The 15637-nt window shown below is 40.3% G+C and overlaps 1 protein-coding gene across 4 annotated transcripts in view; it reads left to right on the forward strand.

Moving 5' to 3' along the window:
• The window catches only part of LOC119477745 (protein diaphanous homolog 3-like), a 188522-nt gene that overhangs the window by 89674 nt on the left and 83211 nt on the right, over nucleotides 1-15637 (forward strand). For all 4 annotated transcript variants that reach the window (XM_037751877.1, XM_037751861.1, XM_037751869.1 and 1 more), the window contains 2 exons: nucleotides 2938-3067; nucleotides 11853-11977. In XM_037751877.1, the coding sequence (XP_037607805.1) occupies nucleotides 2938-3067; nucleotides 11853-11977 (255 nt within the window). The remainder of the gene's footprint in view (nucleotides 1-2937; nucleotides 3068-11852; nucleotides 11978-15637) is intronic.

The following is a 15637-nucleotide window of genomic DNA, read 5'->3' on the forward strand; positions in this document are numbered from 1 at the left end:
TTTGATCAATATTGAGACCACGATTATTCATTGATTTTCAGGAACAAAACATTTTTATTGCACTTTCACATTTAAATAAACAGAACATGGCTTTGCTCCATGTTGTGCTACATTTCTGCTAATGTACAAATCTTTGCATCAAAATGAGACTTCAAATAAGGTTCTTCTTCACCTGAACTCAGTGCATTCAGACAGGCAAAACAAGTAATATGCAGGATATTACTCTCCCACTCTGGACTGCAGTCGCAACATTCAGGGAAAGTTTTTCACAGGCTGCCGCTGTAGAGTATGCCCAGTAGAGTAGCTGTAGTGTATGCCGCGTGTAGCGTCATGACAGCTCCCAAAAAGTGAAACCAAAATATTTCGATCGCCAGCTGCTGGCTGGCTGTTTGTTCAGGAAGCGCTTGAATTGATATGCAGCAAAGTTTTCTATGAGCGCTGCACACATTTTAAATGTCAATATCGCAGTCGATCATGTTCATTTAATTGTTGGAAGCCAAAATCGTGATCGTGATTAATATTTGATTAATTGTGCAGCACTAACTCTGAGTGTCTTGTATTTACATAGTTGTGCATATCTACTTGTGTGGCTGCATGTTTCAAGGAGTGTTAGCCTCAGTGCATCTACGTGTCAGTGTTTTTTCTTTCTTTCTTTTATGTCCCCTGGGCTGAGCCCTATCAGCATACTGATCTAAAGTGGCTGCTGTGATTAGACATTTTGTTTGAAACTCTGTCATTTGATTGAACACTATCAGCCCCAATAGACAGTTTTTTCCTCTATCTGCTGGCATCTATCAAAGCAGCCAAACCTAGGGAGTACTTTATTCTCATTCTCCTGCTCTGAATAGATAACTGAGGCTACGGCCAGCATCCCTTTGAAAGTTCTCTTCACACTCTGCAGGACTTCCCTTGCTTCTTGGGGCAGCAACATAGCAAATCTATACCTTTGGATTTGATATGGCATGAGGTCAGAACAGTAGTTTATCCTGTATGATAAGGATGGTGAGAACAGAGTGTAATCCTGGAGTAGGAGACTCCTCCATTGGTTACATTACAGCTTTTGGCACACTCGCTGCAGTTTCCACAGTAACAGCCACCGCAGCCATTCATCACTGCCACCTCTGTGCCCTGTTAGACTTGGGTGCTTATGCTCATAAAAACACCAGTGCACGTGCGTACACATACTACGTCATACATACATGATGGATTAGTTTCATTAGCGTGACACTCATCTAGTCAATTAATAAAAGTCCATGAAGGAATATGTTTTGTGTTCATCACATTTGCAACGCTGCTGTTCCAGTGTGTCTATTTGCTTACCTTCATGCTGGCATGTTGTGGGACCAAGGTGTGCGTCGATGTCAGAGGCAGGATATACAGAGGAAGACATCACCTTTGTGCCTGCCCCCGAGTTTGACAACTTAATTCCACGGCACACTCCACAGCACAGGAAAATTGCACCCAGCCCAACTGGAAAAAGCTAAATGTTTACATTGTCAACTATGATTACCATCCATCTAAATTCAGAGAGGGACCTTTTGTGAGCAAGCACTTGAAGCTTCTGAAAAAAATGGGAAAACAGAAATGAAAAGAGAGATGAGAATGTTTGATTAGAGGAGATAATACAAACATGATTAAACCCAGCAGGGCTGAGTACACTGCTGTCTACCAATAGATCACCTAGAGAGATACACAGCAACGCACTCCACAGGAGGGATGTTTGGCAGGGGATACTGAGAGACATCTTGGAATTAGACTGTAAAAAGAGCGATGATGGAAATTTATCAGAGAAATTGAAAAATTGTTGCGTGTGTGGGGGGGGGAGAGAGAGAGAGAGAGAGAGAGAGAGAGAGGCACAAAGCGCAGGAGAGGTCATCACATTGTGAATATGCGTCTGCTGCATGAGGACGAGATGTGAAATCATCTGTAGCACTGTCAACACACATAAAGCCACTAACGGGGCTTTACGGTAGCTGAATGAAGGACAATGAAACATAACACCCTGTAGATATGTTTATAGAACACAAAACCTCTTGTAAATTCTCTACTGTTGCAGCAAAACATTTCCAAATGAAATTAAATTGCTTTTTTTCCCAGCTGCTACAGCTTAGTTATAGTAAATCACTTGTGTTCTCCTTTGAAACCAAAAGGGAGAAATTTATAGTCGACAGTTTTTGGTTTCATGATGGCGCTCTTGGTTTTGCATTAATTCAGCTATGTAGATGGAGACCTTATTTCCATACATCCAATCAAATCTTCTCTTAAAGCAGCAACGTCATAGGCAGAGCAGACGGTTACACTGAGCCAGACAGCAGCCTGCTACATAACATCAGAGCCACAGACTTTGAACAACAACCGACTTTCCTGCTAAAGTCTCCTTCTCAAACATGATCACACATCTTGTTCTGCACCTTAGCTTGTTGAACGAGCGACCAAACAAACATTCACCGGGGAAGAGTGCACGGCTAACGTCAGTTTGCAGCCAGACAGCTAATTAGCTTCTCAGCTGCAGCACATTAAACAGCATGTAAACGTACCGGTAAATGTCACTTGGGTCCAGATAGATGCTGGTGTGGTCCTTACTCTTCAGTACCAACAACAACTTGCTGTCTGTAGGCTACCGTTTGTTTACTTTTTCTCTCGTTCCCTATGGTACTCTGGAGGCCTGCCAGTTGCTGTCAATCAAACACAGACAGGACACACCCCTCCACTACTTGGTTCGGATTACTCTGTGACATTTTAAGTGACGAGGGAAGTCTATGTTACTACTTGGTGCCAAATATTCAATCAGCCTGTCCCCAATCAGAGCAGTTTTATTGCCCAGTCTATAGAATCCATTTGATAGTCTAATGAGGCTAAAGGAACTGAAATGCATCTTTTTACTGTCATAGGTCTTTGTATGTAACTTTATGTTTGTGTTTGTGTGTTTTAAAACAGCTAAAGGACACGAAGTCAGCGGACCAAACGACCACATTACTCCACTTCCTGGCGCAAATATGTGAGGAGGAATTTCCAGATGTGATCAAGTTTGTTGAAGACCTGGAACATGTGGACCGATCTAGCAGAGGTAATATACATTACCGGTATTACCATATGCACAAACCTGCACACACTGAACAATTTTGGTACAGTATATTTCCTAGGTCTTATAAAAACAGACAGATGTATTATGATCTGACAGGAAAACAAAAGACATCGCTGCACCAAGGTGCTGCGCATCATTTATTGTGACTCCGATCACACTGACTGATCCGACTTTTTCAATCCTTATACCGATAGCGATACCTGGGCTTTGGGTATCGGCCGCTACCGAGTACCGATCTGATACCAGTGTTTAATTAACAAGCTGAATGCCTCACTGTGTGGAAGTGACTGCGATCATTATTTTATGTGTAAGGCGACATCAGACTTGACTTAAATATTGCTTTTCTAACATTTTAAAACAAAATGTAACTTATAAATACATAGATATACATTTATTGAATTGTTATTTATTATTAAAATAATAAATCGTATCCCAGGAACTTGGTAAAACAAATCTTCAAAATTAACAAGAATTCCAAGTGTAAACCTTTTAAATGCTGCAACAAATTGGTCAAAACTTGAACAGGAATTAAAATTCCAGTATATAATGTACATAGGGTATAAACATAGAATTGAATTGAATAGATTGTCATGATACCCAATCCAGCTATTTGAGTCAGTATCGTCATTGGTGCATCTCTAATTCAAGGATCACTACTCTAATTATCAATTAACAACCACGTTGTCTCTTGATAATTTTAACACATCATGCATCTACCTCCTACTTTCTCTGAGGCGATATCACAGTGTGATTATTGCTGTTATTTTGGTTTCCTGTTGGTGTCAACACAAGTTCCCCCAGTTCTCTGAGTTTAACGCGCTCCCTGTCAAATCGACATCCCCGGCAATGTTTACCAGCAGGGCTTTGCCAACTGGTCTTACATATGTTAAATTAGTAATAAAGTAGTTTCACTGTTCTTTGAACAAACAAAAGGCATACAAACAAAACTTTTTTTCCCTTTCTGTTTTGCAGCTGTCTATGACAAACTGTCTGGAACTCAGAAAAGCCTCTTTATCTTTGAGTTAAATGAGAAAAGCTTGTGATGTTATCTTCTGTTCAACATGTTGTTTATGCAACTAAGGGCATGCTTTTAAAACTGAATAATATGTTAGATATTTAGAAAGAATGCATTGGCCTCTCTTTTGATGGTGGCCATTAAGCGGTATCCTGACATAAACAACAGTGATGGTATGGACAGCTGCAGTGGAAAATGATGGGAAAGGTTAGCCTAATGTACAAATAATGAGCTGCGTGGGTTGTCAAGCCATATAAACTACTGATATCATGAACCTTATCACAAGTTAACATTGCGTCGTTTCAAAGTTAAGTTTAACCCTTGAGATCAGCATGATGAGGAGATTCAGTCAGTAGAATATAATAGGGCTGTCAATCGATTAAAATATTTAATCGTGATTAATAGCAAATTAATTGCACTTTTCTAATCTGTTCAAAATGTACCTTAAAGGGAGATTTGTCAAATATGTAATACTTGTATAAATATGGGAGTGGGCAAATATGCTTGCTTTATGCAAATGTATGTATATATCTATTATTGGAAATCAATTAACAACACATGACAAGTATTGTCCAGAAACCCTCACAGGTACTGCATTTAGCATAAAAAATATGCTCAAATCATAACATGGCAAACTGCAGCCCAACAGGCAACAACAGCTGTCAGTGTGTCAGTGTGCTGACTTGACTATGACTTGCCCCAAACTGCATGTGATTATCATAAAGTGGGCATGTCTGTAAAGGGGAGACTCGTGGGTACCCATAGAACCCATTTTCATTCACATATCTTGAGGTCAGAGGTCAAGGGACCCCTTTGAAAATGGCCATGCCAGTTTTTCCTCGCTAAAATTTAGCGCAAGTTTGGAGCGTTATTTAACCTCCTTTGCGACAAGCTAGTATGACATGGTACCAATGGATCCTTAGGTTTTCTAGTTTCATATTATGCAGGTATCTTCACAAGCCCGCCCGCTACAACCTCCAAAAGATTGATTGCGTTAATGCGTTAAAAAATGATTGGCGTTAAAACCATTTTGCGTTAACGTGGTATTATTGCATAAAGTTTGACAGCCCTAGAATATAATGTAATACAATTGAATGTTTTCACTAACACAAATGATAAACTATTGATATTAGATGTTGTATTTTATATTTGCTTGTTGTGACTGTATTTGAGCATTAATGAGAGATCCAGGAATTACAGGATGTGCTTTGGAAATCTTAATGTACAAACAGAATAGCCTAAAGTGTTCTTACCTCGACAGAAATGGAGCATTCTTCTTCTTTATTCCTTTGTTTTACTTTGAGGTTTACTCTTACCTTCTACCTTTGTATCTCTCTGGGGATTATTCTAGGATTAGATGCTTGTTGATTCTGTAAACATGCATTGTATTTTACCAGTTTAGTGTTTGATCTATATGCTACACTCTGCTCATCTGCACCGCTGTTTGATACCAACATTAATCTTTTGCTGTAGTACATTTACAAGAGTTATAGGTTTCATTTTTCAAGAGAATAACTCGGGTTGTGTCGACTGCTCAGATGAAGAACATTAGACTGTTTGAATGTAGTTTTAGTTTCTGTGTTGCTTTAACACAAATGGATTGTTTTTTTGTTTAATTTGTCGCGCGGGCATACACACAAGCGATCACACACGGCTGTGAGTTTGGCCAGTGTATCCAGACTATGGTAAAGGTCACAGGCAAGCAAGGACACACTGGGCGGTCACAGGAGACTCAGTCATGTTCTTTGTTCATATTGCCATAGGCAACTCTCAGGAGGAAGTAGTGAGCAGCAGTCTGTGTACAGTATACGTGTGCGGCCATACTGTCACAGCATGCTTCTTGTTGCTCCAAAGAAGGTTTTACCCGCTGCTCCATTCCCAGCAGGAGGCAGTGAAAGAAAAGGTGAGGGGGAGAAAACAGAGTGAGGATGAAATGTGTGACTTTATTGTTTGGACCTCTTCCTCGTAAGGACCCCTCCAGGTTTCGTTGGGGCTTTAATAATCTGCGGATAATGATGCTCTTTTTTGAGTGTTTCATTTTCCCCAACTGTGCTGCTTGTCCACAAGCCCTTGGCCAAGACTCATAAGGGCAAGATCAATGGAAAGCACAATCCTTGGATCTCTCTTCAAGCTTTGTCCACCTCCTCCTCATCTCATGGGCCTCAAGCTGAGTATTTGCATCCATATAGATGCAGTGTTCTTTCGCCGTCACTGTCTTTCTCTGTGTGTCTGCGCCATTATGAGATGCATACACTAAGTGTCTCAGCTCTCTATATCTAGTATTCAGACACACAAATCGCATTTCGTCTTTGCAAAACATGCTCTTGAGTGGCTTCCTTTTCATCAAGTCTGACAGCCATTCGGGAGGCCTGAAGACACACTAAAAGGCTGTGGTACATTCATAGACACTCACCAAAGAGCTTACTTGAGCATGAAACAAGGTTGGATATAGAGGTAGCAGTAATGATTTGCGCTCCTGGTTCCAGAAAGCCGACGTCTTTTGACTGCATGTAACTCAGCCTTCCTTTCCCCCGTTGCCAGTCCCGTCTCTCATGGAAGCAAAACTGCAGCTTAGTTCAGGGCTCCTTTGTGTCTGTCTTCTCATTTCTGCCCCTCTATCTTCTGTTCAGCACTACAATCATTATTTCTCCCGACATGGAGAAGCAGTCCTTGTGTGCCGCTTCTCTTCCGTCATTTTCTATGTATCTATCTATGTATCTATTTATGTCTGTCAATATCTCTCTGTCTCTGTCTGTCTGGCTGTCTTATCTTCCTTGTCTGTGTCTCTGTCTAGTTTTTTGGTCTATCAATCTTTTCCCTTTTCTCTCCTAGTCCCATTTCTTTTGTCCTTCATCACAAACACACGCACAATACACAGCAGTCAGGTTTGGGCAATTAGGGTGGTTTGTTGCGCGGCACTTGGTGCTGAGCTTGAAATCAGACAAACACGGAGATATATTAATGTGCTCAATCAGGATACTTCAGCTCGTAAATCTTCAAATACCGCCTTTCAGCAGCAGAGACACTGCTTACTCGGAAAGCTATGTGTAATACTAAATAGACGTGTCTGCGTATGTTTTACTGTGCAAAGATGGGAAAGCTACTTAGGTTCAGTTTCTGTTCAAGGCTTGTGGCCCTGAGGAGTCATTAAGACGTAATGTGAGGATTCAACTATATCGAGGTGTTTCTTTAATACGCGGTTCAGGCTTTGTTTTGCCACATGCGGTCTGAGTGATGAGCCTCAGGTTGAAAGCAGCAGTCTACACTGCAACGTGCGATTCAGTGACCTTCATGCTCATTTTTGTACGTAGCACGTTGAGAGCGTGCACCAGGATCTCTTGCATTACAAGTCCCCAGTTCCCAGCCTCTGGCACCATCAGTCTAGCCACACTTGTCTGTCAGGCGTTGGCCTCAGGAGGCAGATCTGCATTTTTTTTCAGTCTCTTAATTTCCATACATCAAAGGATGATCTATAGCGGAGCTCTGTGTGTAGCGGGGCTGTTTGTGAGTGAGTACGCATGACTGTGTGCTCCACTCAGTCTCATTTATAGCACAGCAGGTTGGCAGAGTAATAAAAGGATGTCAATGGGGGATTTGACCTCTACAAATATCCCAATTATTATTCTTCTAAAACATCCTATATCTGTCTGCAACCCCTCTGGACCACAGAGGCGTTCAGGCCCCACTGCTCATAAAAATCACTCGCGCTTTAACACACACAAAGCGAAAGCGAGAACAAAGAAGACACCCTGATATGTGTGGTCTCCATCTCTGCTACCACAGAGCAATTATTTCACTATTCCTAAGTTGTGTGTGACAGATGTGTGTTTATACAGAGCATCATCATTTCTGTGTGTTTAACAAAGCAACCCAGCTGTTCTACTCACACTCCTGATCAGTCCCAGGCAGATTTTCTCCTGAAGCATATTGTTACCTGCATGTCTTTTTCTTGGTCACATGCCCCTCCACCTGGGGGAGCCTCATCAACAAAAGCTTGCAGCTCTCATTGTGAAGCTGAAAAAAGAGGAGATCCCTCTCTGTTGTTTTTATCAGTTAGTGCGTCACTGGGTTTTAATCATTTCTATTAACAGCCCGCCCGGCTGGCCTCCTAACCCTCCACTTCTGCATGCTGCCCACACCTCATTCAGCAGATTTTGGTTGCCTGCTTATGCAGAAGGCTTTCACGAAAAAGAAACACAGAATCAAATGGAAATAATAGAGCAGTTTCTGGTTGTTTACTAAAATGTCTTTTAGACAATTTGATCTATCATACTAATAATATTGGGCATTGATCAGATGTGTGGAAACCATTGATTATTTAGTTAAAGATTTATAGTTTTTTATGAGTGTTGACAGAATCCAAAGGATTTCTGTTAAGAGGCCACTGACCTTTTAGCTCAGGGGCAGAAGGGTTTAGAGACCGTATATTTCCGTTTTGTTTTCTGATACAAACGTTCTGATAAAAATTTAATCTATAGGATACTCCAAAAACACAAAAATATCTCTCAGTAATCCGGCCAACATTTTACTATTATGTTACTAGTAGGGCTGTCAATCAATTAAACTATTTATTATATTAACATAGGTAATCAATCAGGATTAATCAGACATTTTTTTCTGTTCAAAATGTACCTTAAAGGGAGATCTGTCAAGTAGTTGGCAAATATGCTTGCTTTATGCAAACGTTTGTATGTTTATTATTGGAAATTAATTCATGTCCAGAAACCCTCACAGGTACTGCATTTAGCATAAAAAATATGCTCAAATCATAACATGGCAAACTGCAGCCCAACAGGCAACAACAGCTGTCAGTGTGTCAGTGTGCTGACTTGACTATGACTTGCCCCAAACTGCATGTGATTATCATAAAGTGGGCATGTCTGTAAAGAGGAGACTCGTTGGTACCCATAGAACCCATTTTCATTCACATATCTTGAGGTCAGAGGTCAAGGGACCTTTTTGAAAATGGCCATGACAGTTTTTCCTCACCAAAATGTAGTGTAAGTTTGGAGCGTTATTTAACCTCCTTCGCAACAAACTGGTATGACATGATTGGTACCAATGGATTCTTTAGGTTTTTAGTTTCATATGATACCAGTCAACCATTTTTACTCTAGCTTTAAAACTGAGCCCGCTAAAAACCAAAAATCGCAAGTTGCGTTAATGCGTTAAATAAATTAGTGGTGTTAAAACAAATTTGCATTAACGCGTTATTATTGTGTTCACTTTGACATCCCTAGTTACTAGTGACTGGGTTACTAGTGGTTACCTGAGGCCACAGTATTTTATAATGCGTTTGGAGTGCTGCTAATGTGCGACTGTGACTTTAGTGCATCACCCAGTTCACTAAAAGGAAGGATATCTTCATCTCATTCTTTAAACAGCTTCCTCATCCTAAAATGTCCTACAGTATGTCACTGTAAAACAGTGTAAATCATTATTCAGTTTTTGATCAGGTTTGCTGTCACATAAAGCCTGTGTTCCACCAGATGCATGAAGCTGCAGTGTGTCTGATCACATCAGTTTTAGTCACACCCTTGACTTTTTATTTCTAACCTTTATTTAACCAGGAAATCTTTTGAGATACACTAACTCTTTAACAAGAGAGACCCTGGGCATAATGGCAGCGCAGAGTAGTTAACACATAGTCACATAAGGACACACTCAATTAATTCACAACATGCACCTATAGCACAATAAAACAGGGCCTGAGAGGCAAGAAAGGGCTCGACTGTGTCGGAAGATTACAATCCCTCCGCACTTTAGTCCTGAACACCAATCATTTGGATTTCTGAATCTAATGCAGTGACATTAAAAGTCTTTTTTGATACAATATCCTTTGTAAAAAGGTTCAATTAAATTGTAATAATTGTGTAAATTGTTCATGTTTGAATTACTAAAAAAAACACGTCAGTCATTATATTAGCTTTGTAGTTTAAGCAATTTCATGATCTTTAGTTTGGATTTGAGTCAGCAAAACATCCGTTGATATTAGTCTAATTTCCATTTTACAACTTCATGATTAACTGGTCAGCACACTTACTTACTTGTGACTGACATCAACTGAACAACATGATTCTACATCTATAATAGCTTCAACATAGGCCTGTGCATTGCCTAACTGTATGCTCCTGATGTGTCTCTTCCCAATCATTTTTATTGTTCCTAAAAGAAAAAAATAGAAGGATTCTTCTCCACAAAACAAATCTCTTTCAGCTTAACCCCTACTTAAACAGGTTTCTGCTTTCCAGATCGGCAGGGTGATTTCTTACCAAAATAAAAATCAATGTAACAGCCAGTCGGTGCAGAGCAGTGGCTCTGTGAATACGGCTCTGATTGAGACATCATTGGTCACAATGTACTCTGTGACAAGATCTTTAAAGGAATGGTGTGCTGTGGCATTTTCAGTGCCTTCAACTGACTGTTAACTGTTAGTGCCGGTGCTGAGAGACAGAGGAGGGCAGGAAAAAGAATAAAGATTAACAGACATGTTGCTGAGAGTAAAAATAGGACGTTGAGGACAAAGTAAAAGATGCACTGAGTAGAAAGAAGTGACGTGATAATCATTTGTCAGGTACATACGCAGTGGATGTACTGTAGTGAATGTAATAAGAGGAATTCCTCTATTTGTTACTGCAGTGTGCTTGGTCTTCTTTCTCAATCATGAGTGACAGCTGAATGAAAAGTGCCATTTGCCTTTTCCTCTCAACCGGCTGAGTGTAGTTTTGTACATTCACATGCTCACCTTCACCTGCAGTGAAAATACAGTACTCACATTCCATTATTTATTTTTTTTAAAAGAGAAACTGTACAACTTCAGCTATTGCAGACTTATTTATTAGAATATGTGTAACTAAGATGTCAGATTGAGCAAGTGTGTGTGTCCAAGACAGTATGTTCCCATCAGTAAATGGGCTTTATGTTATAAATTCAGCGAGAAGCTTAGCTGCATTGAAGTTCTCTCTCTCTCTCTCTCTCTCCCTCTCTTTTTTCTTTTTTATAAAGCATGTATTAGGATCAAGGGACATTTGAAACTACTTAAAAATAAGCAGCTTATGCCTTTTTGTCAAGCGGGGTCTAATCAGGGTAATTTAAGCCATATGCTATATTCAGTGACTAGCTTAAAGTGTCAGCCATGACCAACTTAACAGAAAGTTAGGCTCAGTGTTCCCCTGCTCTCCCACCTGCATGATCCAGGCACCTGTTGATAAGACTAAAGACAAAGGATGAAGGGAAATGTAGAAAGATCTCTACTTCAACAGCCACCTTCATTCTTCAATCTGTTTGTGTTACTGAAAAGCCACGCATTCTTAAATATGTGAGCGAACATAGCAGGAATCTGCTAAAGGGTATTGCAGTAAGGGTATTGTTTTCTGGTATTAATTTAATTGTTTATGACATACGCATGAGCACATACGAGGCAAAGAGAATAATAAAAAGCAATGTATTGAACGTACCTTCGCTTGATGTTTATTTTTCCTCACACATTGTTTATTCCCATGGTGTTTCTGGCACAGTGTGAACCCACAATAACCACGCTTTGCAATTGAGCTGGCGCCTCTCATTTTTTGTGTGTACGTTGTTTTTCTCTGTTTCTGTCAGAGCATCAAAATAATAATGCATTTGATTGTACCTGTAATTGAGTTGTCCTCTCTCTGCTTCTTTCTTCACATTTCCCTGGCACGTGGGTGTGTTTTCCGTGTGCTGTTACGAATGTGCGTGTGTGTCTTGATATATGTGGGTGTGTGTCAGTGTCTGCAGAGAATCTGGAAAAGAGCCTCCGGCAGATGGAGAGGCAGCTGCTGCAGCTGGAGAGAGACTTGGAGACTTTCAACTCCCCCGATGACCCCAACGACATGTTCCTCACTAAAATGGCTATATCCTTTACACACGCACGCATTCGCTCACTAGTTTGGGGCGTTATTCAAAGATTGGAAAGAATGTTACTGGAAGTGGAATTGGTATGTTTACATTTAACACTGCGGTGCTGCATAGGCTGGTAGAAGAGCATGTTTCTATAGCTTAACACATAAAACCGGGCTCAGACTACAGGAGTTTGGGCCGATTTATCCCCCATTCATCCCTCCCGTCAATCAGAGGAGAAATCTGGTCGTTACCGATGTTCGGTCCAGATTATCTGGTAATGTGAGCGGTTTACAAATCTAGTCTTTAACCTCCCGAACTGTTTGCAGACTCGTTGGGGCTGCCCCAATTCATTTCAAAACATGTTTGATATTTCGTTAAACTCTGGATGATTACATCAGTACTTTTCAAGTGGGACCGCAATAGCTAATGAGACAGACAAGCAGGAGCAGCATACAGTGTTAGTTGATGCTCACGCTGAATTCACACCGGGCAGCGACAACCAGCAAGTTGTTGCATTAAGTCAGTCTCCGTTTTATTTACATCTTCTTCCCCATGAGATCACGTGACGTGTAATCACATGAGGTGGTGCATAACTCCCTCTGGCACGATAATCTTAATAATATCCCGTAGTGTGTGATGCACCATTATTTTCAAATCTTGTAGTGTGTGCATGTTTGAGATTAGAGAGAAGAACATCTGTGAAGTTTCTCCTCATATGCACGATGCAACCCGATTTCAAAACCGGTTGAGATTTCAAACCCCATTAGTCTGAGCTCGGTTTAACTGAACTTGTGGTATGAAGGGAAGGAACTCTCAAGTGTTTGGATGATCAAACACCCAGTTAAACACATGTCCTTCACCTTTTACATAATTAAATACTCATGCTGTGTTCCATTAGTTTCCATCACCTTCAACCTGGACTCCCTCCCCCACCTGCTTTGTATTGAAAACTTGGCTTTGTAAAAGTGACTCTTCTGCTCTTTGTCACCACTTTGTTTATATAAGGAGGACTATCAACAACACATTATGAGTAGTGATATAATGTGCTGTTAAAACACAAACGAAAAGGGAGACAAGGATAGTCCTCCCACCCTCGGTCCTATATATAGCCTACGCACGGTTTTCTTTCTACCGTCGATGATGTGTAAAAGTCAGGAGTGGCGTCCCATTCCATAGTCGAGTTTTTGCACCAATTCCCCTTTCAGCTCTCTTTTTGAAGGGTACTTCATGCTGAGGGCAACTTCAAAATGAAGGGGAGAGAGGGAGAATTGGGACAGAGCATCCTACGTCTTTCTGTCACTCTCTTTCTCTTTCACAATGTCAGTGTTTTATGTTTTCTGGAGACAGAACAAGAGCGATTTAATGTTTTATTCAATTGTCAGTTTATGATAATTAAACAAAAGCGCTAATTCACAAACACATAAATATGAAATTCCTCACTGCCCTCACCAGTTCCATTTGTTGACAGCTGTCCATATCTGTTTGGCAGCACTGTTAATTATTCACTGTCCGTTGAGGTAGTTCTAGTGGATCAGGTTGACAGGCAGGTCTCAGACCAGGTGTGTAAGTGTGTGTTCAATAATACACCCTGTACCTAGCTAGCCTCCTTCATGTAGTTTTGATCGATAGCCTTGGGGCTGGGGCACTGATGGCTTGTGCTGCAGTAGTTAGCAGAGAACTTGAGTGCAACACAGAAAGGTTCACTGAGAATGGATTTGACAGCTCTGTCTTTCACTGCCTCGCTTTCCAATTCCAGGTGCCTCGCACGAAATGGCTTATTTTAGCAACTCTGATTAAAAACTCCATCAAATGTGAAAATGAAGTCTGAAATCTTACCGTAAGCCTCAGTAAAATGAAATCACTGAGCGTAGAGGCTATAATTTTCAGCCATAGGAACCAAAAGTCAGCTAGACATACAATTCAATATGCTTTATTGGCATGAATGTATAGGACAATATATACACTCACTTATAGACACACTCATCAGGACTTAAAGGTGATATTGATAACATTCAGCCACTAGATGTCGCATTCTCCCTCCCCCGTTCCATTGCATTTACTTCACAACAAGTCGTTGCTAGGAACTTACTGTCAATCTCAGCCATTTATCCGTTTTTTTTTCAACACTAACTGACGACCCAGAGAGACCACGTCATACCAACGTCATACCAACTATTGGATCATAAGCTTTGTTAGATATAGAAACCAAACATCAGATATATTCCACAGAGATGAACAAAACATTAATTTTGTACCCGCGAAAATTTTAAAATGATGATTTCACAATCATCTTTTTTTTCAGGAAAAGCCATACTTTTATTAGGCAGCTTTCTAAAAGCTCTCTGGATGTATTATTTTTTAAATGTTTGTCTACTTAAAAATGTTATCAAAAAAAAATTCAACAGTATCACCAGCTAATATTTGATCCAAATGTGGTATCTTAGACTGCTCAGATGTGCCTTTGTGTTTGTGGAACTTGAATCCACCATGCACACTTCTACAGTTTTGATTGGTAGCTAATTAATGGTCACAACCAGGAAATGAGATCTAAGCATCATAACATGTAGTATTGATTACACATGTTCCTGACGCATTGAAACAACATAGGCATGTGACTTTTTTGCACTTTTAAATGAACTCAATTAAATTATTCCCGGTGTTTTGTATTTTCGATACATTACAAGTGTTATATATAATTGTTACAATTTCATTTTTAATTATTTTGTTGCACAGAATTGTTTTAAAGGACCAGTGTGTAACAATTAGGGAGATATGTTGGCAGAAATGGAATATAATATAAATTTATTTAGTGTATAATCACCTGATAATAAGAATCATTATGTTTTCGTTACCTTAGAATGAGCCGTTTATATCTACATGGGGAGCGGGTCCTCTTCACTGAGTTCGCCATGTTGCACCGTCATGTTTCTACAGTAATCCAGAACAGACAAACCAAACACTGTTAACTTTTCCTGTATAGGCCACAGTCGATAATATTACTTGCTGCCGTTGCTGCTGCTCTCTCTCTTGCTTCACCACTCACTTCCTATGTACACAAACACACACACACACACTATGCACTGGCTCTGCTCCAAATGGCCTGCACTACTCTTACAATTACTGACTCTAGAGAGGGCCATTCAGGTTTTCACGTCGGCTACCGTAGTTCTTCTACACGCTTGGCACACGGGAGAGGCTTCAGTTGGTTGCAATCTGCAACCTCAGCACTAGATACCGCCAGATCCTACACACTCCCCCTTTAAAAACAAAACAAAAACGAGGTGTGCTAACCTCCACAGCAATGTTTCAAACTCTGATTCTGAACCCAATTCGTTTATTAATCTTTACAAGAAATGTGTTTGTTAATTAATATTGGCAATATCAAGTTCTGTAAAGTGAATTTTGTCTGGACCATTTTTTATTATCTCACATTAGAGAATACTGACCATTACTAAACATTACTCAGTCATACAGTATTTTTTGAAGATCCACAGTCATGCAGGTCACAGGATATCTAAAAGTACTAGATGAAAGGCATGGAGATTTGCTCTTTTATTCTTGAAGTTGCACTGCTCATCCTGAAGAAGCCTCTTTAGAGATGATACAATCACGTTAAGATTTGACACACGGCGCCTTCACCTGCAGCTCACGTATGCAGGCTCATTATTCCC

This window comes from Sebastes umbrosus, chromosome 2 (assembly GCF_015220745.1).
Source record: "Sebastes umbrosus isolate fSebUmb1 chromosome 2, fSebUmb1.pri, whole genome shotgun sequence".
NCBI classification, from domain to species: domain Eukaryota; kingdom Metazoa; phylum Chordata; class Actinopteri; order Perciformes; family Sebastidae; genus Sebastes; species Sebastes umbrosus.